This window comes from Colletotrichum jinshuiense, chromosome 6 (assembly GCF_051148585.1).
Source record: "Colletotrichum jinshuiense chromosome 6, complete sequence".
Classification (NCBI taxonomy): domain Eukaryota; kingdom Fungi; phylum Ascomycota; class Sordariomycetes; order Glomerellales; family Glomerellaceae; genus Colletotrichum; species Colletotrichum jinshuiense.
This window is the reverse complement of record NC_139313.1, coordinates 3,837,274-3,854,673: the sequence shown is the minus strand read 5'-3', so window position 1 is coordinate 3,854,673 and position 17,400 is coordinate 3,837,274. Positions and strand designations below refer to the sequence as shown.

Sequence of the window (17,400 nt, the reverse complement as noted above, 5' to 3'; positions counted from 1 at the left end):
CTTTCCGGATAAAGCCGAAGCCCGTGCCGTGGTTTTCACCGCTCGTGTGCTTTAAAGGATCTAGGTCGTACGACGCTCACACCTCCAGTGGCATGTTTATCTCTTTAATCAATAATCCCTTTACTTATTTTGAATACACATTGGTACACATGCTGGGCTCTGTCAAGTTTCTCATTGAAAGGACTCTCAGCCCGGCGATTGGATCTGTTGAATACCACCACACCTCTAATCAAAGTGGTGATTATGGCTACTGGTCGAACTTGGGCATCTTATAAATGAAGCACGCAGTTTTCTCCAAGCTCTTGGTCTTCAACCGAGTTGCGTGATTTTGGATGGCAACCGAAAGTACTATACGCCATCTGATGGCACATCTGTCGAAACGATGCTCTCCAAGTGCTTGTCACGTCACTCACTGGCCCGCCATCGAATTAGGAATACATGCTGTCAGGCCAGAGAATAAGCCGACGAGAACATTTATCCAAGGTACCGGCTGACCTGTTAATAACTCCAAGAAGTCCCTACGTGCGTGCGACTCTCCTCGAAGCAATACACATGTAGACCGCGGCACGGCATCACTTGTCATGATGAACAGCCACAGCATTTACTATACTTAGTTATGGGTTGAGATGATAAGTTGTTGTTCAAATCACCCATGAGAATTACCGAAGAACATGACCTCATCAAGGCATTAACTGGGAAACATGGAAAATCAGACATTGCTCCAGGTAAGTCGGCTTGCATAGATAGGGACATTCGGGCAATTGGAGCCCCAGATTACTGCAAATGCAAAGTCAAAGCGCGCCGCAAGCAGACGCAGACTTTGTTAACTCATTTGAGATTGATACTAGTATATACGGGAGAAAATGGAGACCACTAGGGCCACAAATGCCTATGGACACGAAGTTTTTCTCGCAAGTGCGAGATGTTCAAGCAACGAGGCGCCGACTTTAAGCGGGCGGAGGGCTTTGCACAGTGAAAGAGCCCTCTCTGACTCGGCACATGACATGTTATCGGGTTTATGCTGACAGGCACTGGGAGTACCACTCGTTTGTCTTCACGCACTTGAATCCCGAGACGCAGGCAGTGGGGCCGGAGTAGCTTCCACCACCGCACTGGCCCCATGCGCCGACGGTTGCGCCGGAGCTGGCGGCCTTAGTCGGGGCAGCAGCAGCAGTAGTGACAGCCTTGACGGTGGCCTTGGCGGAAGTGGTAGCCTTGGCGGAGGAGGAAGAGGAAGGCTTTACAAACGCGGCGGCCGTGGCGGAGGTGGTGGCCTTGGCGGAGGTGACGGCCTTGGAGGTGGCAGAAGCGACGGCGGCGGAGGAACCGGAGCTGGAGCTGCCAGACTGCCAGCCACGGCTGCGGGAGAGCTCGTACCACCAGTTGCGGAGCATCCAGCCGTCGAAGTCAGTGACCTCGGCGGCCGAGCCAGCAAGCATAATGAAGCTGGTGACGCCAGTAGGGGTCCAATCTGCAGCATGGTCAGTAACCGGTTTCATATAACATCGTATTCGTGATGACTCAAGAGCACCAGGGGCTTTGCTGTAACGTACCGTAAACTGTAACAAAGTCGTCAGTCAAGTTCACAAGGTTCAAGTAACGAAGGACGGGAACTTACAGTCGTCAAGACCGTAGGTGTGGCCAATCTCATGCTGAAGGATGTGGGCGTTGGCGGAGTCAAGGGCAGCCATGAAGTATTCGCGGCCAATGCGTTGACCCCAGTCGCCGCCGGCACCACCGTTCATTCCATCGGTGAGCCAGACAGACTGGTCGTAGTGGCGGTCGGCACCACCGGCGCACTTGCTGTAGTCGCCGCCCTGGTTGAAGAAGCGTCCGCAAGACTCGGCGCACTGGGGAACGCCCTCAGAGTCCGTGTCGGTGTAGACGTCAATGCCGGAGGTGGAACCCTGGAGAAGGCTCTTGTCCTTGACGGCCCAACCGACGACGTTAACCTTGATTTCGGAGTACGGGAAGTTGTCATAGGCGTAGAGCCACTTGTACCAACTCTGGTGGGCAGTATTCACGGCCTTGGCAACCTGGGCACGCTGCGCCTCGGTGACGGAGGCACTAGACTCCCATCGGACACAGACGTTGATGGTGCCCTTGGTAGCAATGACCTGGTCCCAGCCGTAGTTCTTGAAGTCAAAGAAATGGTCGTAGGTGCTCTTGCAGTGGTCCCAAACCTCCTTCAGGGGTGCGGCGATGCTGGAAGGGGGACTCCAACCGGACTGTCTCTTATAGGGGCGGTTGCGGGGCATCTCCTGGAAAGATCGGGCCTGGACGTGTTCGAGGGCCTGCCACACGGAACCGTCAAGGTCAGAAGAAGTCGAGATGTTCATGGCCTGGGAGGAGGCCGCAAGTGCCACGGCGGCGGCGGAAGTAGTGGAGAAGCGCATGGCGAAGGTTGAAGGAGTGAAGCCGAAAAAAAAGGTTTACAGAAATGAAGTGAAAGTAGAAGTCTAAAACGAATGACAAGACTACAAAACAGGTACTAAGGACCTAACGAAGTTGAAGCTGGGAGGAAGGAGGTTAGATCTGGATGCCCAGGGCTTGGGAAGAGAGATATATATGTAAACGTCTACTATTGCCAACACCATGAACCCTATCATAAACGACGGATTTGAAAGGATTCCGACTCGAGTCCACTTTCGGGTCGGGCATATAAACTAGCCTGGGTATCTGCCGTTCGTGCAGACACAGCCAAGACTTTGACATTGGCCTCTTTTTCTTCCCGCGTATTCCCCAAATTTTCTTTACAGAAAGGATCAATTCTATTGCCATGGGATTCACTAGGGGAAGAACAAGATTGTGGGTACTAATAGGATGACGGAAGATTAAGGACCCTGTAGGGGGGCGGCGGTGGCGTTTGCTACCCGAGTTGGGGAACAAATCCTACGGTGCTGAGAGGGGCATTACGAGGTGGCCTTCTTCTCTTAAACTGTTGCGCCACAAATAAATGATGCCAAGGCAAAACAATTATTTCCCGACAAACAGTTTCTGGTTTAGAACATGGTAAGCTTGGAAAATCCGGGGAAAGGGGTAAACGTGGTCTTACGGGGGTTAAGCTAGTTGGAGGCTGAGGTATCTGCCGTCCATGGCCATGATGATCATGGAACGCAAAGTTTGGTTCATGACAAGGCATCTTGCATAGTCCCATGGTTGTTGTAACCATCTGAACTTTTCGAACGTCAGCCTCGAGAAACACGCGAAGTGGGAAAAAAGTCTGTGTGTTCGGGTAGATCATGCGACTCACGGGGAGTTCGGTTGACCAACAGGAATTAGGAGAAGGCAGACGGAAGAAATGAGGAGAAGCCATCTCAAGTCCAGCACAAGCGATCAGTGGTGAAACAAGTGAGTAAAATTGCGGGACTGACACGGGAACCTGGTAGTTCCCTGGTCAGCATGACCTTTCATGATGTAACATACGGAGAAGTCCAAACAAAGCCCGGCAAATATTCCATCTTGGCACGCCAATATCCGAATCCGAACACACGGTTCTAGGCCCTTAGCGCCAATACACTCAACTCATCACTGGACGGTTCGTAATTTTCATACCAGGGGCCAGTCAGTCCGTGGTCGGGGCATCTCTGTCATCTGGTGTACGATGCTTTGGACCAGAAGAATCCGTGCGAGCCCAACACTCCACTACATGAGGGACCCAAAATGCGATGGCTGAGCCAGAGTCAGTCTAGACTCTGACAGGGTTGGCAACTAGTGTTTGCGTTGCATGAAGCAAGTCTGCAGGGCTGAAGCACCACCGTTGGAACTTATCGAACACACGCGCGTTGGTCACATTTACCGCTGCCACACAACCAGCTAATATTGTGTTGCTGTGCCGCGCTATCTCTGAAAAAATCGCCCCCGCATGGAACTGGGCCGAATCAAGTATGGTGCACCGGGCACCACATTAGCATCCTATCTCGTCGCATGACGAGATCTTTTGGCAATTAGCGCAGCGGTCAAGTTTTGAGCCTCGGGAAAGTTAATGTCCAAGAGACGGACTACGATCTACGAGCCTAATGTGTACGGATTTTTGTAATTAAGCATAATTCTCATCACCGCTCCCCAAAATGATATTCACATACCAACCCTGTTTAGAGTTAGTCCACATCTGGACGTAATGGCCGGGACTCCACTGGAGCTGCAATCAATACACTATAATCCTCAAACTCAAGGGGCTCTCGCTTACCGCTTGAGAGCCCCTCAACACACGCAACATTGACCAATTGCAAGAAGAGATAAATTTCCGAGACCGCCGAGGATGGCGCGTATTTCCTTTCACGGCAAGTGGTAAGGCGCTTGTAATCAATAAAACAATGGAGTATCCAAAATGGAAATTACCGCCTATGTAAGCAAAGTTACCCTGGATGCACTCACAGCTGGAAGTCGATCAGCAACTAAATGGTGGTTGAGGAGGCTGTTTTACGTTCAGAGCATTAGCTAGAGGCCCGTTGTCCAACAACCTGGATTTAAACTCGTTCTCCAGGCTTCCATAACTGAACGGGTTGCAGGAGGCTTTATTCGGGAGTTCACTAAGCTTCGGCTTGATTCTCTAGATACCTTGCTACTCTCGGAGATTCTTGGCTGGAAAATCAATTACGCTGGAGCTGTCAAATGGAGGACCCGCGCTATTGCGGCCCACCTCCACGCACTGTAGGACCCGCTGTTGATTACCACTATAGTAAAGTTACAGTCAATTGTCAGTAAGCGATGAAATCCTACGAAAGGCCAAATTTTGAAAAATAAAATAAAAGAAGGCGGAAAGGGATTTACGATAGGAACTAGCAAGACCCATGCCCATTAGCAGATTTTTTTTTTTAAAAAAAAAAAAAAAAACTTACCAGACTGCATTCAGATAAACGGCACTGCCTTCGACAAGGCCAATGAATCGAGCTTTTCAGAGCGTCGTGATCGTACCTCTAACTTGGATGGGGTTGGACCCGTTGCGGACACATATGTTGGGCATTATTTCTGCTGGTGTCACAGAATATCTGTACATGTAGTAAGACAATGCGGTAAAATGGTTCTGTATTCGTCTGTCTAGAAGGAAGAAAGTAAAAAGGTTGGCAGCAGCATCGGTAGTGAAGACATAGCTGTGGCAGCCCGGAGGCTGGATCTCCGAGTTGCGCTGCCGCGGCCGTTGCCGCGGCCGACGGCTGCTGCTGACCGCCTGCCTGTATTCTGGCCAGCTAATCCGAAAATTCCTACATCTAGAACCATAGTGGAAGACCGAAAATATACTCGGAAAGCAGTACACACATCTTCCCCTGACTTGGGAAATTGAGAACCGGAATAAATTCGGCAAGGAAAACAGCTGAGGACTTCACTGGCAGTTTTACTTTGGGTTCGGCAGCATCCAAACTGCTCCAGAATCGGGAAATGGCCCATGCTGCCCGGCAGTGAGCCGGACAGCCCCATGGTCACCGTGGACGACGAAACCGGCTCTTATTCGTTAGATTCAACAACTTGAAAGTAATGCTTACCTATACGAATTGGTTGCCCAAGTCTCGTGTATTTTCGGCTTCCTGCGGTGTCAGGGACGACGTCGCGGTTTCGGCAGTCTTGCCATTTTGCGCCTCAGCTTGTCCCCATCTGCTTCATCTCATGTCATGCCGTCCGATTCTTACAGGGTAACCCCGATCTCAACGAAGGGATGGTTGCCTTACGGTCCAATCATGCTGTATATTGCCCCTGCTTGCTTGATATTCCTGGGTCCTCAAGACCCAACCTCAAACGCGCTCGTCTGAACTTGCTTCGCCCGAAGAGCCGGAAACTCAACATTGATAGCAGTCGATATTATAGAAATCCGAGCTCGTTCTCATCTTGTGCAGTGCATATAAAAGAAGCCAAGTGGTCGCAGGCTTGGCATGCAGCACGATTGGAATCATCCCAAAGTCTTTCATTTCCATCATTGAGTTGAGCTCAATCACATTTATCAAGTTCTGTGAACTTGTTTATTTCCGGCATTAATTATCCGCTTCAATCGTTCCGATAATTTATCGTACCATCGCTCTCCTTGTCCGTCTCAAGTCTACGCCTCAATATCTGAATATTTTGCCACCAGTTCTTTCAAGTCAAGATGCAAACCAAAACCGCTCTTGTTATGCTTTTGGGAGCTATGTGCGCCTCGGCTGCCACTCTCAGACGTCAGAATACTGGTGCCGATTTTGGCAAATGCACACCAACTATGGACTTCCAGTTAGGCCGTACCGGGCGCAAGGCGGACCAGGGCACGTTCTTGCCCACCGATCCTCTCGTCGCAACAGGCCAGCAGGATGCTCTAAACCCAAACATCATCACCAACAGAATCTGCGACCAACTTACCAATGTCTGTGAGGCGAACCAAGCCGCCAAGGACCAATGCCAGCAGGCTAAGGCTCAGGTCTCAGCGGCGGGCAAGAAAGACGCATCAGCTGCAACAATGTTCAACAGTGCGTTGGGCTTTCAATAATATGGGTTAGAGATCTGCATATCATGTGGCCTGGGGCCTCGGCTGGATTGGTCGGAGTCAGTCGGGACACTGTTGTAGATGTAATGGTAGAGGAATAGATTCAAGTGTGTTTCTGTTCCCAAATCCTTGAGTTCGGACAGTGACACTTTTACTCCGACGTCAATGAGGTAGCGAAAGAAAACGTATACATTTCGGTTCATGTAGCGAGTATGCCCGACATTGATTTTCTGCTTAAGAATAAATAAAGCTCTGGAACAAAAGAAACTGTTCGTGTTACAGCCTTTAATATTGGCTAACATTGACTTGGCAAGATGCGTCGATGCACATAATAATGGATTCAATGAACTCCGGGTTCCACTGGCCACTTCCTTTCTGTTGTCATCGTGTACATAAATAACAAAGAATCGACCAAAGATAACACATCCCCACGCTTGCGTCAATTAAGTGGACACGAGTCTTTCAAGGGTCTTCGAATTCATTAAATGAATGCGTACGGCGATGACCACTGCTAGGTTATCTCATTTTGCTTTCTCAAGACTCGAACTAGCACCACATACCGACAGTCACTTAGTTTAGGTCAACATGTAGTTCTCCATGATCTAACTGCGACCTATTGCTTTTACCTAGAAGAATGCCTGATCTTAGATTGTTACGAGCTTCAAAAGTCCATAGCCATATTTAACTTGACAATTCCCTGACCTGGAGTTGTGAATACTGAGATTTGACGGCCGATTGGAGTAGGTGTAGAGAGCGTTAAGTGACTGGGTATTATATTGTAATATTGGTTTGCCAACAGTAGTTCTATTCCAATTGAACGAGTAGATGCCTATTTTGAATACGGCTTACGTCCATAGACGATGTATCTACCATAGGACGTTAGCATAAACCTTGTGGCGGTAGTCGGTAATCTCAAGTTGGATGAAACTCACATCGGCCAATAAGCATGCACAGTGGGATCTCTCAATACCTTCCTCGCCTTACTGACCAAGACAATGACTTCTTCATACCTCCAGCCCAGTGCCCTCGTGAGGGGCGCAAGGGTGGCGGGTTCCAGAGCCTGGTCCATGTTCTCCAAGCTCCACATGCCCAACTCTTTGTAGTGCTTATCACGGGGCCATCGGTTTGTCGGCCATTTATAGACTGTCTCAACGACGTCCTCAAACCCAACGGCTTCCATGAGCTGTTTCCACTGTTGAGCAGCGCTAACAGGCCGCCCAAACTTTTCCATGCCTTCCATAACGAGCAGCACCCATTTCCAGAGGTCCGAGTCTGTCGTCAACGAGCCGTCGTCGCATCCAAGAGGGAGGGCCATGTCCTGGGCCTCGAAGTAGCCGCCTGGTTCTAATGCACTGAAACCCCCATTAACTTTTGAGGAAGCCAAGGAAAGGTTTGATTGGAACATACTCGAAGACCTTTTCAACTATGCTCATATTATCAGCAAAGCTACCAGTCATCATGCGGCAAAAGATGAAATCGAAAGGCTTTGACCATGTCCAATCTTTCTCAAGATCGTCAATCTTTACGGTGTTCGCGTTAGTCTGACACATTTCCCTCACTAGAAAACTGAGATGATAGAATTACCTCGAAGGAGCAGTTTGGTGGGACACTTTCTATTTATCAGCGCTTGTCTCATGGCAGCATATCTTGCAAGTTCGTCACCGCAGATGGCTTACAGATCCGGTTGTACGGGGCTGAGATCGACGCCGGTAACCTAGGTATATATTAGTACATGACAACTAATCAAAACGTGCTGGCATGTAATACCTCTGCTTCTGGATGGGCATCCGCTGAGTGTGTTGATACTTATTAGATCTTTCTTTTGCCTCGAGGCAGGAGCCTGAAGGTAATGACCACTCACCGTATTCCACTGACCAGATGCCTGTGCCAGTCCCTAGATCTAGAACGCGTTTTGCGCCCAAATTCTTCGGACAGAGACAATGGTTGCCCCCTAACGTAAGGGCCATGACATAATGTTGCAAGTCTGACGTGGTGGCGGTTAGAAGAAGAGGACGAACTAGCTTGGCTGTGACTTCCCACCTAACCTGTCGACTTCAGACTGGACGCAAGGATATGTCAGTATCTTTGTAATAGAGGATGGTTAAATCTGATTGTCAGCTTACCTCGTCATTTGGGAGAAAATATTCTGCCAAATCAGTAAGCTAGGCGAGAAGAATGTTAAGTATATCCCTGGCACTTACTTCCTGCACTCATAGCATGATATCTGCGGCCATTCTCGTGTTGATAGTGTCGGACACTAGACCGTAATGATGTGAGAGAATCCCGACAAAGCTGGAGAGACCGCGGTCAACAGTGGAACTGCCCGGAAGATGATAAGACTGTTGACTTGGCTGATAAAATTCAAGGGAATTATTGGTCTCTCCCGAACACTCTATATAGTGGTCTATCAATCCGCACATATCCCAGGGGCAGTGGGTATTAGGGTAGCATGGGGCATGTCGAAAAGCTCTAGTCAGGGCAAATGTAATTAGAACGGCTGAACTTACGACGTCTAGCGCAGAATCAGCGTCGGAAATGTCGGCCGAGTCGGCATCCTAATTATCTTTGAGTAAGACCAGGGTGGACCGATTCATGCGAACAATAACGGGACATCAAAACGGCAGTATTATTGAACTTACGATCTGCGACTCGGGCTCTCGTTCGGATGCAGGTACACGTGCCTGTTCTGGTGGTGGCGAGGCGGCGTTTTCTCCTACCCAGGGGGCTGGTACTGAATTAGACGATCCAGGACACTGGGGAGTATCCAGTGAATGCGACGGCAAATCAACCATGGGGACAAGTTTGCAACAAGGGCGACTGCTGACTAGAGTATGTTTGTCAAGGGAGAAACAAGACACATATCAAATGATAGACTTGGGAGCATCAGGAGTATGACCAACCATGTAAAAGAAGAGAAAATCAAGGTCTGATGGCAGAACACAAAGCTGGAAAAAAATGTTTGCGTCCAGTGACTGGAAAACATCGTATGACTTTAATACACTGCAGACTGGCCTCAGGCAACAGGCGCCCAGGTCTTTGTGGTACATATGATTCTGGAGCGTTGGATGTCTTCGCCGGTTCATGGGGCGTGCACAAACGCTACTGTATAGCGTGTGCCTCACATCTGTAGCGCGATGTGGTATAATGTGTTTACATGGATGGCTGCAATGAGATGGTAGATTTGGAGATGGACGAAGCGAAGGGCCAGAACTCCGGTTTGCATCCCATGCTCTTGAGCTCTCAAGGACAAAGTACACTAGGTCCAGATATTCCTGCTGTGATTAGCTGCATGAAGGCAACAGGTGAACATGCAGGTGAAACAGAGTAGGAGGGCGTAAGGCCAATGGCTACTTAAGTACATGAGAGGATGCATCAAGAACTGGAAGAGTGATAAATAGCTGGATGCAGTTGCATCACATCTCCGCTATTTGTATTAAGTTCGAATATATAGAGCCAGTGGCGTGCGAGTTTCCCATCATATTACCCACATTTAACCCACAATAATCGGCCGCACCCGTCTGGAGGTGCTGTGCGCCCCTCTTGTATGCATGTCCCTAGTGCCGGCTAGGGATGCTCTAGGTCAAGATTTCAGGTACCTACAACCCCGCTGTCTTCGGCCAAGTGCTTGGTGGAGTTTACCTGGCGAAGATAACCTAATTGTTTGTTGCCATGTCGACATTGGCCAATGGGCAAGGATAAGAAGCTCAGCTTCATTCGCGCCTTGTTACTGGTTAGCCTGCCAGACAATCCTCTTTTCCGGCCTGGGATGGCTCAAGCTTATGGGCCATTCGGCGATTTCCCAAGGGCCATACTGATACCGTATCTTAGTCTTGACCCTTGCCGGTGGATGTAACCGTTGGTTTGCATTCCTGGGCCGAAGGACACGGGTTAGATAAGAAACGTCGCATATATGGGATGTATCGTGGAAAACTTGACTAATGGAATTGTGAAAAGCTAGTTGCACTATCCGTATTGTACTGAACATTGAGTTGGTTGGTGCCAGCTGGAACTCTGGCGTGCGGGCGCTTTTACCCGTTCATCAGAGGATAATCCGGCGTTAAACAATACAAGCAAACAAACAATTTGAACATGAAGCCATCCTTGCCCAGCCGGATACTGTTTTCCGCGCGCCTGCTTGCCGATGCTACCCTGTGATGGTAACCGTGCCAGCTTGTATTTAGAAAGTCGTTCGGTAAGTTGTTGTGTGGTACCTCTCAGCTAAGAGCCGGCTACTGAATTGACATAGTGCAGAACGACTCATTTTATTTATTTATTCCATGTCTCCGCTTCCTTATTTCTCTTTTTCCAAGTCAAAAAGCAGTCGCATTTGTCACAGTATTTCGCTGTGTGGCAACAAGAAGCCGCTCCTGCACCTTCGGTCGCGGTTGGTGTTTCTTTTTTGTTGGTTGTGCATGCTGCGGACCCAGACTGATTCTCCGCCCATAGCAACACTTCACCGAATCAAGTCTTCCCATCCCTGGAGACTCGTACCAATTCTTTGCCATCCGTCCCCGGAGCTCTCGAGAAACCAGACATTGTGGCGTTAGCGAAGTGGCCGCAAGCTTGCACACACGCACATACAGACGTCGGTATTCCGTCGGCAACGTTCAGCAATCCTCTGTCATCACTCACCACTTTCAGTCTCAATTACCCCACCAGCTGTGTGCCCGTTACCTAAGCCCCGCCTCGAGTTTGCCCTCTTCCACCCCCGTTTCGCTCCTGGGGGAACTTTGTGCTTCCAATATTCTCTATTTCAGCCTGTTAATTTGGTGCTTCTCTTTTCCCCGTATCGCTCCATCCGGCAGCTGGGGTCTTGATCATGTTGTGCTCTCTGGCTATAGCGGCCTGGGGTTGCGCTCTTCTTTTGACCGCTCATCTGCTCATCTCCCGATTTCGCGATCATGCACGTCTGAGACACATACCAGGGCCCTCCTGGGCTGCTTGGACCGACATTTGGCTGATTCGGAATCAATTGAGCGGCAGGCTTAATTTCACACTGCAAGATCTCAACAATAAGCATGGTGTGTATCCATCAGACCCCCTTACAATCCATGAGCTGCATCTTCGCCGTTTGCCAATGCCTGTTCTGCACCCCCTCAAATCTTCTCGTTTATCACCTGCCTGATTTCATGTACTCTTACAGGGTTTGCAACTAATGTCAACCCCTATATCTAGGCTCTGTTGTTCGAATTGCTCCCAATTGGGTCCTCTGCGGCGACGGCGCCGAGGTGCGCCGCATCTGGGCTGTTCGCTCTCCGTGGAAGCGAGGGTACTGGTATCGAGGCTTGCGAATTGATCCCTACCGAGACAGCACGATATCGACAATGGATGACAAGGTCCATGACTCTCTTAGATCCAAGCTCACAGCTGGGTACTCTGGGAAGGATGTAGATGGCTTACACAAGCTCATAGATGAGCAAGTCGCAGGACTCGTTGATTTACTAGAAACTCGGCACCTCTCCACAGACGACACATTCAAACCAGTCGATTTGGCCCGCAAGGTCCAGTTCTTCACCCTCGATGTTATTTCCTCTTTAGCCTTTGGGGACAAGCTTGGTTACTTGGAGGCCGATGATGATAAGCTTCGCTACATTGAAACCACGGAAAAGACTGTTCCCTTTTTGTTAGCGGCTGCATTAATGCCCTCGCTTACGTACGTCTTGCAGTCACCAAGACTGAAATGGCTCATGCCGAACACCAAGAATCTCGTCGGCATCGGTACTGTCATGGAAATGGCTCATGACACTGTACAGAAACGCTATGGCGAAAAGCCCGTCGTAAAGCGTGACATGCTGGGCTCCTTTATTGCCCATGGCCTAAGGAAGCAGGACGCGGAGGGCGAGACGCTTGTCCAGATCATTGCTGGATCTGATACGTCTGCCACAGCAATCCGCTCCACTATGCTCTTCTTAATCACCAACCCGCAGGTATATTCACGTCTACAGGCTGAAATCGACTCTGGCATCAAGAATGGTCGTATTTCGTCACCTATTACAGATGAGGAGGCAAAGAAATTCGAATATCTTCAGGCAGTTATTAGAGAAGGCCTGCGACTTTGGCCGCCAGCAACTGGTCTACTGCCCAAAGTCTCGCAACAGGATGAGGTTGTCTGTGGCGTGCATATCCCTGCCGGCACTAATGTCGCATGGGCGCCGTGGACTATCATGCGGAGCAAACAAGTTTTTGGCCTGGATGCAGACTTATTCCGGCCGGAAAGATGGCTTGGGATCTCTGCAGAGAGATGGAGGGCGATGGACCAGCAAGTCATGATGGACTTTGCATCTGGAAGTCGATGGGAGTGCCTCGGGAAAAACATCGCAATGATGGAGCTGAACAAGGTCTACGTCGAGGTATGTGTCGAGCCAAAATCTTTGTCACTCTTTCAGCGAGAGTTTCCTACTAAGCCTACCCGTTTCCAGCTTTTCAGACGCTTTGACTTTACGCTGCTGGATCCTACAAATCCTTGGAAGTCTTTCAACGCAGGCTTTTTTATTCAAAGTGACTTGAATGTCAAAATAACGCGGCGGCGAATTGGAATCTGAGTCAGGTATGGGGTATCAGTTATGATCAGAACAGGTGGGGAGGTAGTTAATGCGTACTCAAACTCCCAAGAGTCTATTTATGGACGATTTCTGCTTGGCCAACCGCCATATAATGAAGTCTCATCTTAACTGGCAGTCCAGCAACTATTTTGGGGTTTATATGAATTTGCCGATAAAATATTTGTAACACTTTGAAGCACGCAAGACTGAGGTTAAGGGAAAGACTTGGAAGGGACACCGTGCATGTACCCAATGTTAAAATATCGAAAACTGGATCGGCTAGATATTAGTACTTAATGGTGGCCTCCAGTTCAATGTTATAGCAGATGGTATGTATTTGAGCATTGTGTACATATCTAAGTGAGCAGACACCGAGCCCGGATCGCGGTGTGCCCGTTCACCGGCGTCACGTGTTTCAGAAATACCGTTCACCGAAATAGCCATGCCACGCCCTAAGGCGCGAGTTTGTTACGTCTTGCTGATTAATCCCCACATATGCCGAGCTCATTATACTGAGTACAATCAAGAACATATTTCTGCGTAATAGCTGAGCCTCACACCCTATGTGTCTGCCCTTGGACTTTGAGGCATGCCAACATGTCGAATATGCGAAGGACGCTTCCCCGTGAAGCTCACAACAACAACTGGTTGGCAGATACCGGCGACACACCTCGCAGTCAGTCCGAATCCGAGATTACCGATACACCTAGAGTCACCCGAGATATATATTATATCCACCAATCTGGATTGGATTCCCCGATTGAGCTCGCAGTTGACCAACCTGAGGCCGTCAGCATTATCAGTACTGCTCCCGCCGCTTGGCCGACTACAGATTGCGGATCCAGCACCGCCTATCCTAGCCCTTCGGCTGATATCGCCCGCCAAGTTTGGCCATCGAGTCTGGTTACGACAAGTCAAATAGCCAACGAAATAACCGACCCTTGGTTTACTAATTTCGATTTTGAGGTTCCAGATACTGAGTCCAACAATCTGCAATGGCCTTTGACGTCTTCTGCAGACAACGTCGACCCATGTGCGCCAATAATGGCAAATGCCAGTGACCAGCACGTAATCGACACACGGCGGGGTCTTCCAAGGCGCAGGAGCCGGCACCGCTCATTACAATCTATGCCAATCCCGGTTGCACATTACACTTCTACCGATAGCCTAAATCCCATGCAGCGATGGAGGGAGTCACCTCCTCAAGACGAGCCGGCTTCTATTGCTGCCATCTGTAATGCACTGAGAGCGAATCCACTTCGTCCCGAAGACGACGAAAGCCGCAATGAATTGGCGTACATTCACACCAATTCCGCTACCAGTATGGATAGCGGTGGAAGCAGCTCGTCTATGCAGTCGACCAGGTCCGTCTGGTCTACAGCATCGGATGCACCGCGAGGACGACAAGCCGGGTTTGGCCAATTGAATCGTACTCGAAAAGGCCGCATTGCAAAAAAGGGTTCAACGACCGTACTGAAGGATACCCGTCCATTCAAGTGCACGTTCTGCTGCGATAGTTTCAAGACCAAATATGACTGGGCGCGGCACGAGAAGTCCCGGCATCTCAACCTGGAGTCATGGATATGTGCCCCGCGTGGTGGTTCCGTGATGTCGACAGTAACGGGTCATTGCCACTGTGTCTATTGCAGCGCCATGGATCCTTCGCATAAACACCTCGAGGAGCATAGTCATAGCAATTGTCATGAACGGCCGATAGAAGCCCGTCTGTTTGGACGAAAGGACCACCTCGTCCAACACCTGCGCGTTATGCACAAGTTGGACAAGCTGCCCCGAATCGATGACTGGAAGGTCGAAGCTACGGAAATTTCATCTCGATGCGGATTTTGCGATCTTGCCTTATCAACATGGAGCGAGAGAGTCGACCATCTCGCAAAGCACTTTCGAAAAGGAGTAACGATGAGAGAGTGGAGGGGCGAGCACGGCTTCGTTCCAGCCGTTGCGCAAAAGGTCGTTCATGCGCTACCTCCTTACCTGATTGGGTCTGAATCACTCAGCGTTGTCCCCTTTTCTGCAACAAGTCAAAGCACCAAAGACCACTTCGCCCAAATATCATCTCGCACCCATACGTTGCAGGACGCTAAAAACGTCAGTGACACTGAAGGAAAAGAGCTGTCGCCACTTCAGACAGCGTCAATCCTCAGCTCACGAATAGCGACTTCAAAGGCGTTCACCGAGATCCTCGAGCAACATCTCAAGCACTTCGCTGAAGAGTACATGTCGCAGGGAGTATACCCGTCAGATGAGGTACTTAGACAGGAATCGAGACGTGTCATATACGACTGTGACGATGAGTGGAATCAGACCGTTGCGGACAATTCGGAGTGGCTGACAAAGTTTCGGAGGCGGCATGGCCTCGATGGCAACGATGAACAACATGATACTTAAAACCCTTATTAAATCTCAATCAACATTTGAATTGACTATCAAGAGCGCTGCTACACCATATTACCACGTCTGGCCACCTCCAGGCATTGCCATTTATCTTCTAATGTCTCTGTCAATGATACGAATCGCTTCCAGACACTCCTCGTCTCGGAACCGAGGAGCCACAACTTGGATAGCACATGGAACTCCGTCACTTGAATCGGGGTTATCTATAAAGAGTCAGAATCTAGATTAGGAACAAAACGAAAAGTACTCCAAATCTGCCGCACTTACAATCTGCATCAAAGCTTGATATAGCCTTCTGGTACTCGGGGTCTTTCGCCTTCGACGCAGCGCCATATGGAATGATTCCTGCTGGATACTGCTCTGGGTTAACTATGACAAGACCTAACAAGTATTGAAACTCAAACTTACATCTAGTACATTCCACATCAAGGTGTAGACGGGAACACCATAGGTATCGTGTGGAACAGCGGTACTGATTGCCCCAGGCCCAATAACAACGTCGAGGTTATACTGGCGCCAAGTCTTCCGCCAGTTATCGGCGTAGTCATTGCTGAGAGCAATGAAGTCACTTAACTGCTGTGCTATGCCTAATTCCGGAGAAATGAGAGGCTCTGATTTCGTAAAAGGGTGCGCGTTTCGTTTCACAGAGTCCACAAGTGGCTCGCCGATCTCTTTTTCTAGGGCATCCAGGCCAGATGATCCCATACCGAAATAAAGAAAGCCAAGTTTACCTCCCAGACCGGCACCGCGAGCGGGGTCCGATGGTAAATGGACGATTTTGTGTCCTGATGTTAGCAGCGATGAGACTGCATCCCCGAGGGCTCGACGAACGGGGGGATGTAATGGGTATTCCGGATCTTCGGGGAGCACTCCGATAGTCAGGATTTTGTTGCTGTCGTTCAGCCCCCTCCACGGTATGTCAGCGGAGGAAGCATCGTACCCCCACGGACGCTGGGAAAGTACTGTTTCCATAAACAAAGAGAGGTCATCCGCTGAATTTGCCATTGGTCCGGCGACAGGCATGACTCCAGGGAGGCGAAGCCTCGGGAATGGGTAGTATACCTGACCAGCAAACGGCGTACGGCCGGCGGTTGGCTTAAAGCCATAGATGCCGCAGCAGAGTGAAGGGATTCGAATAGAACCTGCAATATCAGTACCAACTCCGAGTACTGAGCCCCGGAATGACACCAAGGCCCCTTCACCACCTGTTGAGCCTCCTGCGGTAAGTGCAGTATTATGTGGATTTAGGGTTCTCCCAAAGATGTTGTTCTCTGAGTCTGCGGTCTGATTGATGGTCTCATCAGTACGTCCCAAACAGTTATTGTAAACGCGAACAAAGGATGCGAAATAAATGACGTACCATCATCGTTTGAGGAACGTTCGTTTTGCAAAACAGAACAGCCCCAGCATCAAGCAAAAGATCAACCATAGCCGAGTTTGAGGTAGGAGGTGGTCGTTTGAGGAATTCAACATAGCCAACTGTGGCATAGTGATCTTTTACGACAAAAGAATCCTACTTTAATGAGCCGAAGCAAGGTAATACATCTTTTCTGGTGTGTTTTACCTTCAGACTGATTGGCAAGCCATGCAGAGGCCCGACGGGTTTGCCGGTGTCTTTCAGGTGTTGGTCAAGCTGCTTTGCTCTCGCTATCCCCTCATTGAAGAAGATCTCAGTCAAGCAGGAAGTCTGAACATAATTAGCTGCTTGAAGATCAAAGAAAATATAAAAATTCCCCTACAAGCTGTTGAGCGAGAGCTGCGCGTTTGCAGAATGCCACGGTAACCTCTTCAGACGTAAGTTTACCTGTGTGGATTTTGTCGAGTAGTTGTCTTGCACCGTAGGCCTCTGTGATCTCATACTCTTTATCGGTCAAGATTTTCGACTTCCTAGATACATCAAGGGAAATCAATCGCCCTTCGTTAGATGTTCCCGTACCGCGGAGTTTCTCTAGCTGGCCGTGTGGCAGGATCCACTCTCGCGGAATGGCCTCTTGCTGC

At 49.6% G+C, this 17,400-nt stretch overlaps 3 protein-coding genes across 3 annotated transcripts; 1 reads left to right on the top strand and 2 right to left on the bottom strand.

Moving 5' to 3' along the window:
- Window positions 1-1,016: 1,016 nt before the first annotated feature.
- Window positions 1,017-2,396, bottom strand: EsH8_VI_000993 (uncharacterized protein; the record flags this gene model as incomplete). The annotated part of the gene is made up of 3 exons (XM_083272246.1): window positions 1,017-1,471; window positions 1,554-1,559; window positions 1,619-2,396. 3 exons carry the CDS (start codon window positions 2,394-2,396, stop codon window positions 1,017-1,019), a joined length of 1,239 nt encoding a protein of 412 aa, XP_083127420.1.
- Window positions 2,397-7,277: 4,881 nt separating this feature from the next.
- On the bottom strand, window positions 7,278-9,240 carry EsH8_VI_000992 (class I SAM-dependent methyltransferase; the record flags this gene model as incomplete). Its single annotated transcript, XM_083272245.1, has 12 exons — window positions 7,278-7,314; window positions 7,381-7,800; window positions 7,856-7,968; window positions 8,033-8,057; window positions 8,125-8,162; window positions 8,216-8,238; window positions 8,310-8,432; window positions 8,489-8,507; window positions 8,572-8,594; window positions 8,650-8,740; window positions 8,956-9,003; window positions 9,088-9,240. 12 exons carry the CDS (start codon window positions 9,238-9,240, stop codon window positions 7,278-7,280), a joined length of 1,113 nt encoding a protein of 370 aa, XP_083127419.1.
- A 2,027-nt stretch (window positions 9,241-11,267) lies between these two features.
- Window positions 11,268-12,990, top strand: EsH8_VI_000991 (cytochrome P450; the record flags this gene model as incomplete). The annotated part of the gene is made up of 3 exons (XM_083272244.1): window positions 11,268-11,469; window positions 11,624-12,798; window positions 12,868-12,990. 3 exons carry the CDS (start codon window positions 11,268-11,270, stop codon window positions 12,988-12,990), a joined length of 1,500 nt encoding a protein of 499 aa, XP_083127418.1.
- Window positions 12,991-17,400: the final 4,410 nt, after the last annotated feature.